We start from the raw sequence: 23,445 nt of genomic DNA on the forward strand, positions 1-23,445 counted from the left end.
TCAACATAGATATAAAGAAAGAAGCTTCAGTCCACATGTGCTGCCATACGTTTAATTGTATAATGTCTGACTAACTACTAATTTAGTAGTCTAAAAGGTAACGGAGCATACAAATCACATAAAGCTAATCATCATTCACAATTTCATTTTTTAGGCAATTGCAACAAAATGATAATGTTAATAAATATAAAAAGACAAACAACATTTGATTCCAAGGCAATTTCGAATTTATCCACCACAACATAAAGGAAGTCTATTCATCACTACAGCACATACAATACAACGATGGCATTTCAGTTTTACAATTCCATAATAATGGGAAGGAAGCAAAGGCAAAGAGGGAGAAAGAGAAGAAACTCAACATTGAAGCGACGGGAGAACTTTCTAAGCATAAATCCATAATTTATACGAGGGGGAGTCAATTAGAAAATACAAGTAGAAATCAGAAAATCAATTACTGAGATAGTGTACTACTGTAATTTAGTGGGCTCCATATATATTCCAATCACATAGCTCTACATCCATTCATGATTTACAATGACAACATATCACAGTACCTATCAACAGACGGATAATTCATTCAGCACCTGTTTCCTCCACCGATTTCTTATACTCTGGCTTCAATTCATATGTGCCTTGGTTTGTTCCTCTTTTATTGTACACGCAAAGCTCATTCAGTATCTCTTTCAAAAATTGCTGCAAAAGAAGTAAAATAATTAGATACAAAATCATGTCGTAAGGAGAGAAACAATCAAGCACACCAAAAGGAAATATAATCATTTTTTCCTCTCTTTTTGTCGTCCCCTCACTGAGAGGGCAAAATGTCCATATCTGAGAAAACATGAAAGCAAACTTATGTGATGTGACGTGGATGCTAAGGCTATAGCTGTGAATCCGACACTTCCCTCAAGACAAAACAATGAATATTAACCAAAAAGCCAGTAAAATAAGTGTGACCAAAAATAGAAAAAAATAACCTAGGAATTTGATAACAGAAAAGGCATCCTGATCAGACAACATACCGCAGGTTGATCTGTTTCTTGTACTAACTGCTTCAAAGTCCAATTAGGTTGTCTTTCAAAAAGCTTGAACATGATATCTTCCAGTTCGCCACGGTCCCTTCTAGTTCTCTTGACTTCCGGTCCCTTAACAGGAACTGCTTTCTTCTTATCCTGCATGGGAACAATGGATTAAAAAGGCTAAAGATGGTTTTCTTTATTTCCTCGCAGAGATCAAAAAACATTTCGATTGTTCCATGACATAACTGAATACAGTGAGCCAAGCTAGTACTCTGACCGAAAGTCATATATAATGATACTTCAAGGAAGTCAAAAGCGTAATTATGAGTGTATGTAACACAATTGTATGCTCTATCATACTTTCCAGAAGGTCATGAAAAGCATTGTCGTCTCAAGAAGGCATTCACTAAAGTTACAACTAAGTAAATTGCAGTATATCAAATCATATACATTAGATAACGAGAAAGAGCCTCTGAAATGGCACAATATTCCAAATGAATCAGTAATTAGCATAAAGTCTAAAGACAATGTATTTCTTCCTTGAAACCAAAAGTCTCAACCAACCAAAACAACATGCGTAGTATAGTCCCACCAGTGGAACACCGAAGATTTTAAACAAGTGGTTTCAATCAGTAAATAGGGAATGATGGTGATAGCCGAAAGTGTAAGCAGCAGGTAGCACAGCAAACAATTTAGTTGTTGCACTTCTATTTATTCTTTTTTATGAATAATATAATATCCAAAAATAAGATCGTTAAAGAAAATGGCATTATTATATTTGACAAAGATGAGAAAAGTTTAAAAATTTAAGAAAAAAGCAATTAACGTTGTTTTGAAACTTAAATTAAAGTTGACTAAGAAAAACTATAATTTCATCGAAATTGCGTATTTTAGCAAAAAAAAACTATGGGAGGTTGTAGTGAGTACCAAAATTCAATTATAAAAAGTTATATGTTTTTTTGAAGTAAAATAGATTTCAGATTTTTATTGACTTTGTGGGTAAAGAGGTTTTCGAAAGACTCTCGCCCCAACCCCACTTGTGGGATTCCACGGGGAATGTTGTAGTTGTCTTGGCTCAAGAAAATCATTTTTCAGAAAAATGGTTTGACAGAAATGCAACATTAAAAGATTAAAATGAAAATATTAAAAAGGTAGAAGTATGGAATAGTACATATCTTACCGATAACCAAAAGAAAAGAAACAACAATAGTATTAAAGTATTAACATCCACATATAAGATAATGCTAGCATAATAGTAATAATACTAGTAAGGGAACATATTCTACGCCCATTTTGCCTCTTCTAACCCATGTTTTATCTTTGTTTTGGGGACCATAATTGTTTAATAACCTTATGTAAGTGTTTGTTCATATTCATGATATTTTTTATAATAACTAAAATATGTGATTAGATGCATTTCAGGATCGAAGCTGGAAAGAATTCTAAATGAAGCAAGCTACAGCATTGGCTGGTGCATCACACTACTTGGCGCACTATGCTAGAGTCCAAACTTCAGAGGATGAAAAAAGCAAGCACACTGATGGCGTGACACACTAACCTGACTAGGGCATGGGTGGCATGCAGCACCAGTGTATCTGAAAAAAATATTCTGCAAAGTCCTAGTCCAAACCCAACTAGAATTGAGGGTTAGTTTCCATTACTATAACCCTCGGACATTTTTAGGGCGGTTGATCACCTTTTGGGAGCCTCAAGATGGAGAATTGACCACATCATTAGGGTTCTTTTTCTCTCTACTTTTTCTGTTCTTTATGAGTAGATATGAGTAGATAAATACCCTTGTTTTGGGGTTACGGCCATAGATGATTGTCTAGTAAATAATTGAATTGAGTTGACAAAGTTTATTCATCATCATTAGTGTTCTTATAATCTTGTGCTATTTTAATGCTTAGCTACCACTAAAATAAATCTATAATCTCTTAGTGAACTTGGAAAACGAATCATTGAGATGGAACTTAGAACACAAGGAGTAAGGTTTTACTTAAGTAAAATAAAGCAAAGATTAGCATCTAAGATAGGAATATATACCTAGTAAGCCTTGCTTGGTTACGAAACAACAAGACGATTAATTACATTTATGTTGGATATCACGTCTATGCCGATTAATTACATTTATGTTGGATATCACGTCTTCGCTAAACAATGCGGTTATGAGGTAAATGTGGATAGACGATTATAAGGCTCGAAAGACCATGATCATATTATTAACCCCGTAGATCAACATTTAGATAAATAAACTGAGTCAATGAAATTGAATACTTTACATGATAGCATAACAGAGTTGTAACCCTGGAATTTTTCTCAAACTGTGATCACAACCAATTTATTTGCTTTCAATCTTTATTTTAAGTAGATAGAATTAACAACCATACTCTTCCCTTGGTCACTTCAACACTTGCTTAAATTTGTGGAATTAGATTAAACTAGATTATTGCTAAATCACAAGTGTATATGGGTTCGACATCCGACTCTTTGAGTCTCTATATTCTTGTACGACCACGTGCACTTGCGTGTATTGGAAAGCAAACACTACTCCACCAACATGAAGTGGGAAAACACTCTACTGCCTCACAATTGTATACCCTAATCCTTGACCTTAAGTTCTCTTATCTAGGGTCATGTCTTCGCTGAGATGAAGAGAGTTGTCCCATCTAATCACCCCCTCTAATTCTTCCTCGATCTACCACTCTATCTCCTCCAACTTGTCACTGCCAATCTCTCGCACCTCACTGGGACATCTATGTTCCTCCTCTTCACATGACCGAACCATATCAGCCTCAAACCTCATTTTTTCTACTATGATGACTACTCCAACCTTGCAATGTATATTTTCATTCCTAATCTTGTCTCTTCTAGAATGTCCACATTTCCATCTAAGCATCCTCATTTCTGCTATCTTCATCTTCTGAATGAAGTTCTTGACTAGCCAACATTCCACCCGTTACAAAATAGTCAGTCTTACAACTATATGGAAATTAACTTCATGTTTCGGTGACATGTTCTTATCACATAGGACATCGAATATGAGTCTTCCTTTCATTCCTTCCAATGCCACATCCCTATCGAACTCCCCATTTTCTTAAATCATAGACCCAAGAAACTAAAAGCTTCCACTCTTAGGGATTAGGATGACTTGAATATCAATCCTCACTTCCCCATATGCCTCATGTTATGCGACACTAAACTTGCACTCCATGCGACACTCCATTTACCTTGTTATATGTCTCGATCAATATTGTCATTTACAAATAATATACACCATGGTACTTCCTATTGAATATGTTGTGGCGATTCACCCATCACGAAGGCAAATAAAAATAGGTTGATAGTTTATCTCCAAGGAAGCCCCATCTCAAGTCTCAACTAAGAGGATATTTTTAAGTCTCATCCCACAGTCCTTTAGTATCTTCACTCTATCGTACATGACCTTAATCACTCTAATTTATGTCATAGGTATCGCTCTAAACTTTAAGCATCTCCACAAAACCTTCTTTGAGATTGTGTTGTATGTATTTTCTAAGTTGATGAACACCATATGCAAGTCTCTTTTCTTCATCCTTTATTGTTCCAACAATCTCCTTTACATTGTCGATCTCTCGATCCGAATTGCTTCTCAAATATAGTACCGCATCCTCGTCTCGATCACCCTCTCCCAAATCTTCATAGTGTGTCTAAGTAATTTGATACCCCTATAGTTGTTGCAATTTTGGATATCGCCCTTGTTCTTTTACAACAGGATCATTATACTCTACCTCCATTCTTCGGGCATCCTAGTCGTCCCAAAAATGATACTAAACCTAGTCAGCCACTCAGACGTGTGTTATTCCAAAATTTTGAAGGGAACTTGTTTGGCTAGAGTGGGTATAAGGAGAGGTAGAGGTAGACCCCAGAAATCCTGGGGAGAGGTAAGTAGAATGGACATAAATCACATACAACTTACCAAGGAGAAAACCTAGATAGGAAGATATGGAGGTCAAGGCTTAAGTTAGAAGGTTAGTAAGTCGAGCATTGTCTAGTTTTCCTTTTTAGTAATGTTATTATTACTCTCCTATCTTATTCTTCAATTTTTTTAGTATTTTTTTTTTGTTAATTCCTTTGATTCAGTTATATTATTATTTTATCATTGCTATCGTTCTCTTCATAATTTTTAAATTCTGGTATTAATTGGTGCCTCAATTCAAAAAGGCGAGTCTCTCGCCACTCGCCTCGTCGCGAGGCAGGCCTTTGTTGCCTTTCGCCATCCAAAACACTATTCGTCATTACTCGCTTTTCTGAAATCGAATTACTACGCCTATAATAGGCGGTGAGGCCTCGCCTTCGACGAGAAGGTGAGCACCTTTCATAACACTATACAACTTATGTTCCCTGCCTTTGATATCCAATTCTTCATAAAAGTGTCCAAATGTTTTTATCGTAACCACCAACCCTGCTTACTTCTTAGTATCTTATACCTCTCCACGTTTGTCCTCTTTTTGTCTTTGTTTTAGCTTCCCACCAACTTCATGTTCGCAGCCTTTTGACTTCCACCTACCCTCGACTCTCCATTCCACCACCAACCCCCTTTATGTCCCAAAAGTTACCCTTCGAGACCCCTAAGACATCTCTAGTTGGTTCCCTAATACAATTAGATGTCCAAGTCACATATATTTGCATCCTTAATAATCTCCCAAGCTCTAGAGCCACATACTTCTCCCCAACTCCAAGATTTTTTCCTTACTCTCTCCCAACTTGATCCTCAGTTGGTCATACGTCTAAAGCAACCAACATTTGGTAATTGGAATAACACCATGGAAAAATGTGAAAAGTTTTCGTGTTGGCAGAGCAAGTACCTCACATTGGGATAGGCTTGAACCAATCAACGCCCCCTACCACCTACACTATGTTTTTGTTCCCTTTGCTAGCTACAATGGCAAAAGAATTGATAAACAAAGAAGAGATTTTTTGTGTCAAGGGAGTAGAGAAAGGAAAATTTTATATCTTTTTAAAATGGGCAACAATCACTACTGGTGGTATGAAGACAGGGAACACGACATCGAGGGTTTGAGGGCTCAAAGTAACAGCTTGCAACCAAAATTGCTTTGAAGATTTCACGACCAAGGGGCTTTAGGAAGAAAGTAATATAAACCTTTTGTGTTGTTTGGGATGTAATAGTAACTAAATATGGACTCTCAATCCTTAGATCACAGAACAGCCATATTTCCCCAACACATGTGGTATATGGAGATATAAGAGTGCTAATTGAGACTCTTTTCATTCGAAGACCTCAATAGTACAAGATGGCATAAAAGTGAGGCTATGGCTTGATATCCGGTCTGGCCAGTCAAATCTGAAAGAGCAGTACCTAAATTTATTCACTATGGCACAAAATTCTGAAGCATCAGTCTCGGATTATAGGAATAACCAAAGTCGGAACATAGCATTCAGTCACAATATAAATGACTGAGAAATAGACAGCCAATAGCCTATGCTCATTACTTTTAGTCTGCACAGGACCCCTCCCCTTTTTCCTGGGAATGACTCTAAAAGGTGGAACGGGATTCTAAGGCAAGTTTTCCGTTCAATCATGCTACCAACAGTTGAAGACCCACTGTTGTGGAGAAGCGGCCTTGATAATGTATCTGGAGGACTAGGGAACCACTAAAGTTAAATGCTTTACCTGGTTGGTGGCCAAAGAAGCGTTCCAAACACATAAAACCTTCAAAAAAGAGGGCAACAAATATATGCAGTAGATGCTGCCAGTGTTAAAAAGGATAATGAAGATGTTATTTCTCCCTTGATCATACACCTCATATATCTAGAGCTTTTCTTAATTCTAGGAGTCAATTGGACCACGCAGACAATAACGAAGAAGCTTCTATAGAGCGTGCACCTAAAACGAATAGGAAGGACAAAGAGATGGTGTTTCCTAAGAGATGGAACACCATCCCTTCAGTGATTTGGTGGATCTTTAGAGGGAAAGGAATACGAGAATATCTTGGTACAACATGGATATTGCTAATGATACAAATTCCATGGTTGACTTTTTAAATGCTTTACACAATCTGAAATGGTACTTAATCTTGTAAATACTTTACAGAACCTACTTGGTGCTTATTATTAATGAATTGCATTTACCAATCAAAGAGAAAAAAGTTGTGCATAAAAGAAAAGGTGAGATTTCAATACAACCATTTTCAAAAATAGAAAGGCAAGATTTCTACATGCCTAGAGGAATAGATGATGGTTCGTATACCTTAGAACTGGATGCAATCATGCCAATCATCCCCGGCATGGGCCTCATATTGACTCCACGATCATTGTCAATGACCTGATTTTGCAGTAGATTTAATCAAAGCACTGAAAGACAATTGATTTATCAGAAAAGCAATCAAATGTAGGAAACATGCCTGTATTTGTCTGTTCTTGATCATTGACTTATTTGTCCTTTCACGACACATTTTCCGGTACTCCTCCATGTTACGAGTGTGAGGTGTCATATCAAACTTATGTTCAACCTTTCCTTCCATGGTAACTCTTCCTTCAGAAAGAACAACAATTAGGAGAGGAGAGGGTGAGACAATGAATTAGGTAAAACAAACTGAAACGCTTTGACAATTGGAGAAGTTCTGAGAAAAAACCAACCAATTCCTCAATACTACGATATTGGTAATGTAAGGAAAGAAAAAACACTGTCATCAAGCAAATAAAGTATATTATGCAAAATTCGCAATTGGACAGTTTTCAAATTGTTTCGATTATATTGCAGGAATAAATGACTCTATAGCCCAATAAGCATCCAATGTAAAAATCTTAAAGCAATGGGTGGAGTAGCTCGATAATTTTACAGTTCCCTCTGGATGCCTTTTTCGATAATTTTACAGTTCCCTCTGGATGCCTTTTTATATATGATATGGGTTTTTTGAATAACCCAACAAACAATAGAATCCTGATATCAGTACCCAAACCAATTGCTAGCAAATAGATGAGTAAAATCTCCAACTGAACTTGATAGGACAGATGGAGGAGCTTAATCGAAGAACTTGTACAGGTCCTTCAGTTGACTAAGGGTACACAACACCAAAAGCATACCCAATGCAATCCCACGACGTGAGAGTTAACTAGGGGTAGATAAACTTAATAACATCTCGGGAAAAAAATGGAAACAATCAACCTGATTTAACTCGCTAAGAAACAATACAAATCACTTAGCTAAGAACAACAGGAATCTTCACTAAACTTCTCACAACTTCATAACATGTTAGTAATAGACACAGGATACTTACCTTGACCTGTCTCTGAGAGCACACACATTGGGACGAAGTCTTGGAACATGTTCAAGGAGTAACTTTTCGGCATATTCCCAACGTCATTTCCACCCATCTCCATAGTGAACTGTATATCATATAGATGTCACAAGGGTAAAGAATAATTTTTAACATCTCTCGTCATTTTTTCTTGGTTTTGTTTGGGGGGGGGGGGAGGGGGGTTGGTTGAGGTGTGTTTAGATAAAACAGTGAAGAAACAATGGGTACACAGGGACCGCTGTCTGGAACTCAGACTACATTGTAAAGAGGTATGATTTCAGTGTCAGACTCTATATATCTACACAGAAAAGCTAAGCAACTATATATATAAATATATGTCTACATTAAGAGTACCAATGACTTCCTCATACTAAAACTCTAGTTATGCATAAAAAAACCATTTAAAAGGAATTAAAAGATGTGAATCGTTTGTAGGGAACCTGATATTCATCTAAGAGGTATATTGACCGACTTTTAAGACCTGATATTCATCTCTGAGATGCAGGATCATGGTCCACAGGAATTGGCACTATAAGATACAAGTTTTTGTGTTATGGTTAAACCTCCCTAACAACCATGAAGAAACAAACACAACTGAAAGCACATATATGAATTAAGCTCCCAACTATTTACAAGAAAAAGAAGAGAAAACTCACTTCCATGAATACATATCAGATAAACCCTCAAAAACTTTCAGATGTTTGTTTTAGAAAAATTAAAGAAATTAATGTCCGAATTCTAAAAAATACAGTAATAACACATAAACTACCAACAAGATCGGTTATGGAAACTGAATTTGTTTTGTTTTTGTGAGGTTAGAAAATTGTCGAAGAGATAAAAGAAAGTTTTACTTGCAGAGCAGATGAGTCATCGGAACGAAGAGGATCAACAGAGACAATAACTTTAGCAACTTGGGGGGAATCTGAGGAGGAAGATGAAGCTGCGGCTTGAGACTGCCATGATTTGGAGACAACTAAAGGACACTTCATTAACCACACTGATCTGTCCCATTTTGTTGTATCCACTGTTATACTACTGTTGCTGTTTCCATGATCTTCCTCCATCTTCGTCGGCTGTTTCGATCGATTTTGATTCTGGTCTCCTCCGATTACCACGGTGCCAATGTCTGAATTCTTGAAAGAGGACTCAAGTGGACTGATATTGGAAACGGCACGGGTCGGATACAAGACTTCAGTCCATATGAATAGCAATAGGGGCACGCGGGGTAATTCTTAATAGTAGGGTTATTCAAAATTGGCCGGAAAATAAGTTATTGATTTATCAGTAATGACTTGTTGGTTTAATGATTTTGGTGAAGATTTTAATTTTTTAACTATTAAATTATTTACTCTTAACGGTTTGAGATATTTTCTTAATGGATTAGTCAATAATTTCATGGTAAAATAATATATTATACTTATACTATTTGATATAAAGTCCTTAATATTGGGATTATGATCTTCTTTCCCTTCCTATGTGGATACTAAAAGAAAGTTTTATTTGGACCAATTCACTTTAGCCCACAAGTCCAATATTGTATGGCATTTATAAGCTTATTTAGGTCTTATTTTCAAATACACAAGAGAGAGCGTTTTTAGAGATTGAGAGAAAAATCTTGTTTTTGCTTCAGGAAATTTTCTACTTAGCCGATCAGCTTTGGACAAAAAATTTTGTTTCGTTAACCGTTGGATCGTGCTCAACTTTGAATTGGATGTTTTTAGTATCTGATTCTTATAATTCAACGGTGGAGATTGAATTTAGTTGTTTGTAGTGTTTGATTTAGGGCATTAACAAAAGCTCGTTTTTGAGTGAATTCTCTCCTTCAATTGTTTTGATGCAATCTTGTCTCGTTGTTGCTCATTATCTGGCACTGGGCCAACTTTGGAGAATAATATTGTAACTCTTGGTGTTTATAGTGGAGTTTCTAGGCTCGTGTTTTTTTACTCTTAACATCGAAGGGGTTTTCATGTAAATCTTTATATTTTCTGTGATTGGTTTATTATTGTCTTGTTATTTTTATTTGGTTGATATACTTGTAGTCGGTTATTCGTATTTCTTGATTTAATTTGTCTTCTCTTGGTTCAAATTGAAAGAAAAATTCTAGACTTGGATAGTGTCTTGCATTAGCATTGGTTATTGTTGATGAAGCCTTGGATGACATTGTGTGGTATGGTCCACTTATGGTGGCGATGTTAATTTATTTCCAATATATATATATATATATATATATATATATATATATATATATATATATCATGTGAACATGGTCTTGAAGGCAATTGTATTATGAATATGTGGTGGTGATGATCATACTATGTGAAGCCTATGTCTAGTTTCCTATTCTAACTATGATCTAAGTTGTGTTGCTCATGTTATGAGCATGTAAATGGTTATTTTAAGTTTATGTGTAGGTGCCGCCTATGATGAGGTATTATACTGTTTAATGTGAAGTAAAGTTAATATAGGTGCATAATGACTATAGCTTACTGTAAAGATATTGTAAGTCTCAAATAAATGTGTCGTATGCTATGTTATCCATTCTATGATGTTATGTGATGTATCATTCACTAGGATGACTTGATAGGTGAACTAGTATGGACAAGGGTATGGGACCTTATATATGCATTGCACATGTGTGACTTGATAGGATAGTTCCTAAGGTTGGTTTATCTATGTCCAAGAATATGAATGTATGTGTATTTTATGAACATGTCTTATATGCTACAATGTCAAGTATGATTATACCTAGTTTCTTAATGTGTTTATATGAAAGGATTTCTCATTAATACACTTATGTAGTAATATTTATGAACATGTGTGGCCTTAATGTGCTATGTGAAAGGTTTGCTCACATATAAGTATACACACACATGTAGGATGATCTAGTCAATAGAGGGGCCTTGAAAGGTGTGCTCAAGTACCCTAAACTAGATGGTGCTTGAATATGTTATGTCCATGTGAAAGGGTTTTCACATGATATAGGTTGATGAAATCTCATCTATGACCTATAAGCTAAGCATATGGGGAGTCAATCTCCTAAAGCCTAATTTTATAAAGTAATGTTAATAAAGACTTTTCAATAAAGGGAACTTAGCTTAGCACTGAATGAACTTGAAGATAAGGGGTGTCCGTTCCCATTGTAGGAAGGTAGGTCACCATAGTTCTCAAGAGGTGGTTACTCTCAAAGCCCAAAGGGCATAGAGTGATATTTCCAAAAGTGGATAACTACAATGCCCCATTTGGCATAAAGAGGGTTTCCACATGTACCTCCAAGTTTCATAAACTATGCTTGCCACATAGGATATAGCAAGTAATTTCACCTAATATGCTAGCATGTGTTAATGTTCTACTTTGGCTAAGTAGAGCATCTTCCCTTGGTGTAAGTCTCTACAACACCAGATTCCAAGTTTGGCACCCATGGTATTAGTGTCGGTTAAGGCTATAGTTTCCCCAAAGTAAAATGGACTTTGGAAGTAAATGGCTAAGACCCTAACTAGGATAACCTAAGGGTAGTTGCTTATTGTTGGTAGGGGAATGGTACTTCACTTTTGCATTACACAGGTGACTCTTAAACGAAGTCCTATGAAGGTGTTCTAATGCATGCGACTATGTTTATGTTCCTTATGCATGACTTCGTAGTGTTCTCTATTTGTTTTATGAAATGCTTGGTATGTGTCTATATGATGTCGTCTTGTCCCTACATGCATAAAGTTGGTCTTAATGACTATATTATGAAGGTCTTTCTTGGCAAGAATGAAGTTGTTTATGCTTAACATGTAAATATATGAAGTGAATGTTAGATGCTTGTGGTCTAATGATAGGTTTACTAAGTTTGCGTGAGGTTATGGGTTTCACATTTACATTGCACTAGTAGACTTAGATTAGGATTGTGAGTAAAGTCTTATGTTAAGTCTAATGTGAAGTATGTGCCTTGTTATATGAAATGGTCCTAGTTTTATATGTGTTGAGTTGAAAGGTTGTATGTGTGGTTTCCATGTGGCCATAAGGTGATGCTTGAGTGTGGATAGTGTTATGGGGAAATTATCTATACATTTCACCAAGTGTTACGAGAGGGTACTTGGGAAAGTCAAGAAGTTAGAATGAGAAGAATGTTCATTGTAAAGAGAAAAGGGAAGTTACTGTAAATGGAAAAGAATTCATTGTAAAGAAGGAAAACGCTTACTGTAAAATGGTTCTAAAATGAGTAAAATGCAAAGTATGATTTTATATGATTGATGACAATTGAATATGCCTATATGAAGTAGATGAATTGTATAACTGCTATTGTATCAAAGTTTTATGAAGATTTCACAAAAAAGCATGAACGCATGGTTTTCAAGTAAAATATCCCTTTTAAATGCATATTTTTGCATGGTTTCCATACCTAGTGCATTCTTGTACTAACCCCATTCTTCTCCACCTTTTTACACAAAGTGTAGGTTATGGATGCTAAAGGATTTCTTTAATGGTGAGGAGCTTGATATGTGATTCTCAAGCTCAAGAAAAGGAATCATTAAGTCCAAGGATTTCCTAAGTCAAGGTTTACTGTAAAGTTATGTAATACGTATACTCATGAATTATATTGTAAGGGCCATGTCCCTAATATACTTCAATGATGTTGAGTCTAGGATAGCAAAAAGAGACTAGAGTCTTTAACTATGTATTATGATATTTATATATATTGGAAGTGATGTTCTACGATATGATGGGCTATGAAAGTTTTAAATTTTTCGCTAAATTTACCTAAGACAATGCGATGAATGATAGCTATGGGTTTGTAAAAGACCTCCAAAAGGTAAAGTATGCCATGTTACTCCTAGGGGATGCTCCTCGGTTGTGAGAAACGTGATATCAGAGCTTGAGGTTTATGAAAGTTGTTTTAGGGACCAAAGTCTCATATCGCCACGTCTAGCGGATTTTCGATCATCGGTGGTGAGTCGCGACACTTCTATGAGCGAGAGGCTATAGGACGATAGAGTTTACCTTCTTCATCATTCTCATGTCGTGCCATAGAATTTAACCCTATAAGATCTCTCTATTATGTTTTCTTGTCCGGTGGTCTTTTAGCTATGATTGCTTGGATGAGATGGTATCTTTATGCTTGAGGGAGAAAAGGTGAGTTTGATGTTTATCTTGGTTTTATGGTTTCATGAGTATGTGGAAGGATAGTTTTTGTGTGCTTTGAAGATGTGATTCCCTTTGTGGCGATATATGAGCTATATGTGAAATGGCATGTTATGTTGAAAAATATATGTCATGATATGGTTAAAGCATGTTAGAAGTTGTTATGGATAAAATAAGTCTATTTTGGAATGTTGTTTTGCTATATGACTTTTCATGATGATATTCTTATGATATAGTTTAGAGTTGAAATGCTTTGAAAAATAGGGTAAATAGCTAAATGTGCATGTTGCCTAAATATATGTGTTGCCTTATTTGGATTGGAGTTCTTTGTATATACTTGATCTTAGAAGTAAGGGTAGCATGCTTGTCTTGGTAGGGTGATGATGTTGGTTTTATTGACATAGAAGTTACCTTACTGTAATGTTGAAATAAAAGAAAGAGGCCTCATGACTATGTCTCCTATACTGTTTCCCCTAATGTTGTGTGACCCTTGGTGTCTATGGTATGTTTGAAACCTTATGTGGTTGAATAGTATGACCTAACTTGATGATTGGGGATAATTTGCATAGATGATAAGGTTTAGAATGCCTTTGGTGTTCCTATGTTGAGTTATAGCAATTCCTTTTTAGGTTGGTAACCACTTTCAGTGATGAAAAGGAAGGTTGTTAAGCTAAGATCCTCTTGAGGTTGGGTTAAGTTGCTCTTAATTGGGTTTACCCTAAGTGGGGGATGGTGATGTGAGTAGTAAGGTTGTAGATATTTCTACATTGTCCTTCTATTCTTACTTGAGCTTGTAACTAAAGAGTTCCTAGAAGCTTGTTCATCATAGGAATCTTGCATTAAAGTATGAGTTGCATGTTCTCCCTTTGTTTTCTGTGTCTTGGTTGACACTGTGTTATACATGTTTTGAAGATTCTAAATTGTACGAAAAGAGATTCTTGAATAAATTTGTCACGACCAGGATCTTGACCCTAGTCGAAACCATCGTCGTTTTCTCTCAGAGATCGCAAACAAGCCTACATACGTCTTCATTACATCGTATAAGTTAATTTTAGCGGAAAATTTAAAACTTTTGTTTGCTTTGAAGTATACATAGACTTCATAGTAAGAATTGCAATATATCACATCAGTTCACCACAACCATCTAACAATGCGATATTCAAATGAAGGAAATAGTGCATAACTGCATAAATATAAAGTTGCCAAAATGGTACCAAATACAACATCTGAAATAATTAATAAAGAAACGCTAGTGGAACACTCTCCACTAGCTCATGCCTACGTCTAAGCTAGAATATAAAAGATAAGCATCCTCAAAAACATGAGGGCCTACCAAGTCCAGATGAATGCTCTACGTCCAGATAACTTCAACGTAGTCTCGTTAGCTCTAGCGTCCACCTGCACCTAAAAGTAAAGTATTGTATGAGATTAGTACACACTTGTACTAAGTATGGGTGTATGAAAGTACACACCAAGGACATGCATGATTAAGGAAAGCTCTCTCCTAACGATATGAGTTATGGAAACCCAGTCAGTTGAACTTGCCAAATCTGTTTAGGAAAGTCATGCTATGAGAGTAACATGCATCATCAATCTTTTCATATTGCACACAACACATAACATATTTCAGATAGCACATACATATATCACATACATTCGTTCATATGCCATGAGACCTTCGAATCATGGACTTAACATTAGGACTTCCCAAAATGAGGGCTCAACATATGGGACCTCAACTAGGGAGCCTTCTTTAACAAACACAGAATCTACGTCATTCATTCATGCATACGTCATTTTCATTCATTTCATTCATTCATAGGCTTGTGCAAGCACCATCTATACTTATGATGTAGTTTAAGACTCTCATCGGGTTCACTGTGAAATGACCAAGAACGACGTAGTGTCATTACTCGAGTCTAGTTCACCTCTTGATTATCCGAACCAAATACCTTTGGTATCATTCATTTCATTTTGTGCAATTACTGAGGTTGGACTCATTCTTTCTTTGGAAACTTTAACTTTACCGATATAGATCATGTGAGCTCCATGAAATCCAGTGTCTACCCCACACCGAAAAGAGGTGGAATCACAGGACAAGGTGAAACCAAAACATGCTAGCGTATGTAGGGGGATTGAACCCTGCTAGATCCCTTTGTTGGATGCATAGGTTCAAAGACTAGGAGATATAAGGAGACCCATACCCACCTAAACGGACAGTCTCATCTCATGAGATTTACATGAACCTCTGCCTTCCCGAAAGAAGGAATCACGATTCTTAACTAACCTATCGGTGCTCCGTATAAAGTTCCATTAAATTTATCTCACACATCATAGAAGATGGATTCTAGTATGAGGGCATCATTTCTCATTAGATGATTTATGATCTCATCATTAGTATTAAGTGTGTATTAATCTCAATACTTTCATTAGATCTTAGAGACTAGTCTCCTTATTTACTTTTCTCATCGGTGAGTACGTTATTGGCAACACTTACTTAGGCTCATCTAAGATTGATCTCATCTTTCACATTAGCCTCTTATCATGTTGTCACCACATTCATTAACTTTAGCATATTAGCTCATCATAATTACTCACCCCTTTTATGTGAATGTTCATTTCATTATATGTCAATGCACTTGGCCTTTAAGTGTGTTTCACACCCTTACTTAACCCTCCTCGGGTAACTTTAATTCATCACATACATCTTAGGTTCACTTACTTTTAACGTACACTGGTCTTATGAACCCATACGTACAAGCCATGAGGCTTAATTCCTAATTCGTCTAAGTGACTTATACTTACCCAAGATTATATTCTACAAGACTTATGCATCTTGTAAGTATGCCAAGGTCTCAATTTCAATTCTTATGGGCAACATTCATTAAATATTTAATCAAGTAAGACTTATGTGTCAATAAAGAATTTGGGCAAAGGAACCCGATTTCGAATCCCTTTTATAACATTTAGTTTTTTTTAATTATAAATTCTTGATTTAGAATTGTCGGCTTTGGGGCCTCAGATCGAATCCCCACACCTACACTTCCTTTTTTTCTTTTCTTCACTTTGTCTTAAACATATCGGCTTGGAGACCCAATATCAAATCCCCACGCCCACATCCCTTTTGTTTTTTTCTTTCCTTAATTCTTCCTTTTTGACCGAGAGGATGTGGGATAGATCCCCCACAACCTCATTTTTATTTTATTTAATTTTTCTCCTAACTTCCTTATCTATCCAAGAGGTTGTTGGTTCGATCCCCACACACCTCATTTTGTTCATCTTCCCTTTTTCTCTTGTTTCTTCACCAGCCTTACCCCATTTCGAATCCCCCTCACCTTACTTTAAATATTAAAATTTTCAGCAGCCTTCATATTGTGAGGTCTCGGGTTCAATCCTTAATGACCTCACTTATTTTAAAAGAACTTTTTAAATCTCTAATTCTTTAAGTAACTTAGCCGAAACCAAATTTCCAGCAAATCTGGAAATTTGATCACGCTTTCTAGTTCTTTTCCTCAACATTTTATACGTTAGATTTTTTGACAATTTTATTGGACATTTCGTACGTTTATTTTGTGCATTTTCGTGGTTACATTTGATCAAGAGTTTTCACTCAATTAAGCAACATTACATTACTTATGAACCTCACAATTTACTTCAAGTAATTGCATACAGAACACAAGAATTTAACATGCATATTACACACTTCAACCAGCGACCAAGGTCACGACATACCCAATGCACACACTAACAGGGTATTAAGAAAATCGGCATGGGGTTCCGTACCTTATACTGTTAAAATCACGTTTAACACATAGTTTCGGAAAGCATGCTTATTACTCACATAAATCCGAATATATATAAATGGACATAATCATCACGAAAACACATCACATCCCTAAAGTCTACCCGCAAAACATACCCAACCTACAAAATTCTATGTGAGCTAGTGACAGGGACATGCAACGGGGAACATTCCTAGTTTTCGAATTAGAATTCGACTGAATCCTAGAGGTCTCTTGGGAAAGGGACCAAGAGGAATAAAAACACATACCTTTTGTGGATCAACACCCTCCAGATCTTCTCCAATGGCACCCACTCCATGATACCAAAGCCTCACCACCAAACTTCAAGCACAACTCGTCAAGAACAATGTTTTTGCTTTTCGATTTTTGTTTAGTTTTTCTGTTGAGTTTTAGCGTTCAAGTCCTTAAAGAGTGATGAAATTTTGATTTTGTTCTTTTTACTAATAATGAACGTGAGAATGAGAGTAAATAAGCGTGAGAAAGAGAGTGGAGAGAGATGGGAGTAAGTGTAGGAGTAGGAGTTTTAGTTGAAGACTTAGTCAAACTAGGACTCCTTGTCATTTACTAATAAAAATCTGATTTTTTAAACGCTTAGGGTAAATGATTAATCGTGCCTTTACTTAAATTAGATAATTAATATAAATTAATTAGATTTAACATTGCTTCCACCAAGGATTGAACCCAGGTGAAGCGTAACTTGTGAAAAGGGTCAAATTCTGCCAACCCTACCTGAATTGTCTACCTTTTTATATTAATTAATTAATAAATACTTAGGGTAATTACAATTCTACCCCTATACTGGAAAAGACCATTTTACTCCTAGACCCTCCAAACTTAAGACTACCCCTTTCAAGTCTGGTTAAGACTCATCCGGGTGAATCTTAATATTTGGGTGCCCTACATGGCTGGACCCAACCTTGCCTAGATCAACTAACTCGCCAAGATAGTTAGCTTGTCTGGTGCATAGGTTTTGAGGTCTGGTTCCACGCGCATCAAGCTGTGTGGACCCGGTCTAATATAGGCATTCTAGGTACGTTTAGGAATTACTTAGCATAGTCATTTTCAGGTTGATACATTATCCCCCCCTTAGGAACACTCATCCCCGAATGACACTTCTAATTATCTAGCACAATGCTGGTCATATCATAACATAAGTACTTTACACAGTCAAGCAATATCAACAAAGAATAGAGGAGGCAAGGAAACTTTAGATTTAAGAGAAGGGAGTCTAACCTCAAGAGCTAAAAAGATGAGGATAGCGGGATCTAATATTAACCTCGGCCTCCCACGTAGCACCCTAAAAAAGATGGTACCTCCACAATACCTTCATTGTGGCAACCTCCTTGTTTCTCAGCCGCTTTACTTGCCGGTCTAAAATCTCAATAGGAACCTCCTCATAGGACAAGTCTTTATCAACCCCGAACCTTCAACAGGTAGAATCGATGCTGGATCACCAAGGCACTTCTGTAACACAGAGACATGAAAGACTGGATGAACAGTAGCTAGCTCCGTAGGCAACACCAACTCATAGGCCACCTCATCCACACGCTGTAGAATCTCGTATGGCCCATCGTACCTCAGACTCAATTTCCCCTTCCTGCCAAACCTCATTACCCCCTTCATGGGTGATATCTTCAAGTATACATGTCCACAAACATCAAACTCTAAGGGCCGCTTCATGTTATCTGCATAAGACTTTTGCCAACTATAACTAGTAGCCAACCCGTCCCTAATCACCATGACCTTCTCTAAGGCCTCATGAATGATCTTTGTACCCAAAATGGACGACTCTCCAACCTCAAACCACCCAACTGGAGACCTACACCTCCTACCATACAATGTCTCAAACGGTGCCATCCCAATGCTGGAGTGATAATTGTTATTGTACGAGAACTCTATCAATAGCAGATGGTTGTCCCAACTACTTCTGAAGTCGATCACACACGATCTCAACATGTCCTCCAATGTCTAAATAGTGCACTCTGCCTGCCCATCTGTCTGAGGATGGAAGGCAGCACTGATCTTTACCTACGTGCCTAAGCTCTTCTTGAAGGATATTAGAAATGCAAAGTGAACTGAGGTCCCCTATCCGAAATAATAGACAAAGGAATCCCATGCCATCTCACAATCTCATCAATGTAGAGTCTCGCATAATCCTCGACCCTATAAGTGGACTTCACAGGGATTAATTTGGTAGACTTAGTCATCATGTCTACAACAACCCATATGGAGTCATACTGTCTCCTAGTCCTCTGAAGAACAACCACGAAGTCCATGTTAATGTCCTCCTACTTCCAAGTCAGAACCTCAATCATCTAGGTGAGACTACCAGGCTTAAGGTGCTCCGCCTTAACCTGCTGACAATTATCACACTTGGCCACATACTCAATAATGTCTTTCTTCATGCCATCCCACCAATAGATCTCTTTGAGGTCATGATACATCTTGGTAGAACCTCAATGTATCGAATACCTGGAACCATGGGCCTCTGCAACAATTTTGTCTGTAATCATCCACGTCTGGTACACACAACCTTTATTATTATTATTATTATTATTATTATTATTATAATTATTATAATTATTATTATTATTATTATTATAATTATAATTATTATTAATATTATTATTATTATTATTATTATTATTATTATTATTATTATTATTATTATTATTATTAAGGTAAAGGTCTCATTCATCTTCATCAGCACTGAGTCCTTCAATTGCATCAACACAGGATCAAGATGCTGACCATTCTTTACTTCAACTACCAAGTATGATTCAGAACTAGAATGAACGGAAAGACTCCCACTTTTAGAGCCCATCAACCACACACCCAGTCTGTCTAGTCTGTGTACATCCTTAACCAAATTGTCCTTCCCATCATCAATGTGGGATGTACTCCCCATGCTCGACCTGCTCAAAGCATCAGCTACAACATTTGCCTTCCCTGGATGGTAGTGCACACTCATGTCATAGTCCTTCAACATCTCTAACCATCTCCGCTGACGTAGATTCAACTCCCTCTATGTGAACACAAATTGGATACTCTTGTGGTCTGTGAACACATTCACATGCACCCCGTACAAGTAATGCCTCCACAACTTCAATGCAAACACCACAACTGCCAAATCTAGGTTGTGAGTGGGATAATTCTTCTCATGAACCTTGAGCTGTCTGGACGCATAGGCTGTCACCTTACCACCCTGCATAAGAACAAAACCTAAACCAACCCTAGAAGAGTCAAAATATACAGTGTTATTCTCACCATATTTAGGCAACGTAAGCACTGGGGCTGAAGTGAGTCTGTCCTTGAGCTCTTGGAAACTCTTCTCACAAGTTTCCGCCCATTCAAACTTGGCTTTTTTCTTAGTCAAAGCTGTCAGTGGGGCAGCAATGGAAGAAAAACCCTCCACGAACCTACGGTAGTAACCAGCCAATCCCAGAAAGCTACAAATATCGGTGGGAGTAAGAGGTCTTGGCCAGTTCTTAACAGCCTCAGTCTTCTTAGGGTCCACCTCCATACCTTTATTGGACACAACATGACCCAGGAAGGTCACTGATCTAAGCCAGAATTCACACTTGCTAAATTTGGCATGCAACTGATGTTGTCTAAGTACCTGCAAGGTTAGTCTCGAATGTTGTTCATGCTCTTCCTTGATCTTAGAGTAGATGAGGATGTCATCAATGAATACTATGATGAAAGAATCAAGGTATTCACGGAAGACTAGGTTCATAAGGTCCATAAATGCAGCTGGTGTATTAGTGAGACCAAATGACATGACTAGGAACTCATAATGACCATAACGGGTATGAAAGGTTGTCTTTGGGATATCTTCATCCCTAACCCTAAGCTGATGATACCCAGAACGAAGTTCAATCTTTGAGAAGAAACTAGATCCTTGGAGCTGATCGAATAAGTCATTTATTCTGGGAAGTGGATACTTGTTCTTTATATTGACTTTGTTGAGATGCCGATAGTCGATACACATCCTAAGGGTTCCATCCTTCTTTTTCACAAACAGCACTGGAGTGCCCCAATGAGATATGCTCGGCTGAATGAAGCCCTTATCAGTGAGATCTTTTAATTGCAGCTTCAACTTTTTGAGTTCAGCTGGATCTATTCTGTAGGGAGGATTTGAAATCGGTTTGGTATCGGGATCTAGGTTGATACCAAAATCAATATCTCGAGGGGGAGAAACTCCAAGAAAATCATCGGGGAAAACATCTTGGAACTCATTCACTACAAGCAAAGAGTTTATGAAAGGAGCGTCACGATCTAGATCATTGACACTCACAAGATGTAATAACGATCCCTTCGATATCATTTTATTAGCTTTTAGATTTGAAATCAAGGGACCTGAACGACTCGAATCGTACTCCTCCCTGAGCAGCTCTAATTTATTAGGGAAACAGAATCTCACAACCCTACTACGACAATCTATAAAGGCATAACATTTATGGAGCCAGTCCATACCAAGTATAATATCAAAGTCATTCATGGGTAACTCAACAAGGTCTGCACACATAGTCTTTCCACATACTACTATTGGGCAGTCTTTATGAACCCTATCAGCTCTCACATTTTCTCCTAAGGGAGTACTAACTAAGATAGATCATGCAAAACCTCAGGTAGTGTTCCAAAAGTAAGAGCAAGCAAGGGAGTCACAAAAGAAAGCGTAGACCCTGGATCAAGTAAAGCATAAACAGAGGTTAGGAAAACTTGCAGCGTATTTGTGACTACATCAGCAAACTGCTCCTACAGCCCTTCAAGGCGTAGAATTTTGTTCCTCTTAGGAAGCTCGGCTGCAGTAGAATTCTGGGGATTAGGCCTAGGCTGAGCATTACTTCCAGCCTTACCCCTATTTTGTGGAAAGTCCCTAACCATGTGGCCACTCTTTCTGCAACCGAAGCAGGCATTTGTGCCTAGTCTGCACTATCCACAGTGAATACGGCCACACTTGCCACATTCCTTTTTGGGATGCTGCACATCACCTCCATTGCGCTTCTTGTGGTCGGGTCTGCCTCCTCTGGGTGCTGCACTCCATTGAGAGTTAGAGTTCCCTAAACTCTGATGCCCTTTCTTAAATCTGGGCTGATCATGAACTTCAAAAGTGCTCCTGCCACCACCTTTGCTGGAACCTGTGTGGTCAGAAGGGTTATGCCTCCTGACCTCACGGACTGTCCTCTTCTTCCTACTGTCCTCAACCTGCTGGACATGCACCATCAGCCTGGACAAGTCCATGCTATCATGGAGCATCACAGCCCGACACTCCTCCAATTCCTCTGAGATTCCTGTAAAGAACCTGCTCATCTCGTCCCTGCTGTTCGACACAAGAGAAGTGGCATACCTGGACAATTTAACGAATTTTAGGGAATAATCCCTGGCAGTCATCGAGCCGTTATTAAGGTTGATGAACTCCTCAACCTTAGCCTATCTCATCTCTCTGGAAAGAACCTATCTTAAACAGCTCGCATGTGATCGGACCTCCGCCCAACGCCCTGCTATCCTGCCACATCTTGCACCAATCCTGTGCAACATCCTTCAGCTGGTACGAGGCCAGCTCAGCTTTCTCAATGTCCATGTCCCCCATCGCCACAAATCTTCTGGACCTCCTCCACGAACTACTGAGGATCCTCTGCAGTCTTAGATCCTGTATAGATTAGAGGATTCATCCTCGTAAAATCTCATAACCTGTTCTCCATGTTGTGGGTTGGTGGATTCTCCCACTGGGCCTCCTGTCTGTTGGCCTGGTCCATCATAGCCTGAGCCTGCAGTGATGGCTTGATCCATCTGTGCCAAAGCTGTCCGCACCTCAGCATCAGTCAACCCAGTAGGGTTAACTGGCATGGCCACTCCTACCGCTGGAGCCTGGGGTGCAACTTGGTTGTCCCCAGCAACTTGTCGTACTTTTCCCTTGCCCGCGTTTCCCCTTGTGTTCATTTTCTGAATACATAAGAATTGATGTTAGATACGCTCATAACACCAAGAAATCAGACATTAAGGAAAGCACGATAAGATCATAAGAAGGGAAAATTTTCCTACGAATCATGCAGTCTCTAATCCATGATAGTGGTGCACTTCACTACCATAAGTTAGAAACTACTCGATGTGGTTGATGTGAACTTATTATCTTTGGAACTTAACCTAATGCTATGATACCACGTTTGTCACGATCGGGTTCTAGACCCTATTAGA

General features: G+C 37.8%; 1 protein-coding gene across 1 annotated transcript; it reads right to left on the reverse strand.

Annotated features, from left to right (window-relative positions):
• Positions 1-341: 341 nt before the first annotated feature.
• Positions 342-9,533, reverse strand: LOC107026450 (transcription initiation factor IIF subunit beta). Its single transcript, XM_015227416.2, has 6 exons — positions 9,172-9,533; positions 8,300-8,408; positions 7,424-7,554; positions 7,270-7,344; positions 1,023-1,172; positions 342-696 (listed from the first exon to the last, which is right to left on the reverse strand). The coding sequence occupies exons 1-6, from the start codon at positions 9,382-9,384 to the stop codon at positions 577-579; spliced, it is 798 nt and encodes a 265-aa protein (XP_015082902.1). The 5' UTR covers positions 9,385-9,533; the 3' UTR covers positions 342-576.
• Between the last annotated feature and the right edge of the window lie 13,912 nt (positions 9,534-23,445).

Source organism: Solanum pennellii, chromosome 7 (assembly GCF_001406875.1).
Source record: "Solanum pennellii chromosome 7, SPENNV200".
Classification (NCBI taxonomy): domain Eukaryota; kingdom Viridiplantae; phylum Streptophyta; class Magnoliopsida; order Solanales; family Solanaceae; genus Solanum; species Solanum pennellii.

Excerpts from the sequence above, each read along its gene's own strand:
- LOC107026450 (XM_015227416.2), bottom strand. The coding sequence starts at position 9,384 with ATGGAGGAAGATCATGGAAACAGCAACAGTAGTATAACAGTGGATACA. Across the intron at positions 7,555-8,299 it reads GCTCTCAGAGACAGGTCAAG|GAAGAGTTACCATGGAAGGA; the intron begins GTAAGTATCCTG and ends TTCTTTCTGAAG. Across the intron at positions 697-1,022 it reads AAGAAACAGATCAACCTGCG|CAATTTTTGAAAGAGATACT; the intron begins GTATGTTGTCTG and ends CTTCTTTTGCAG.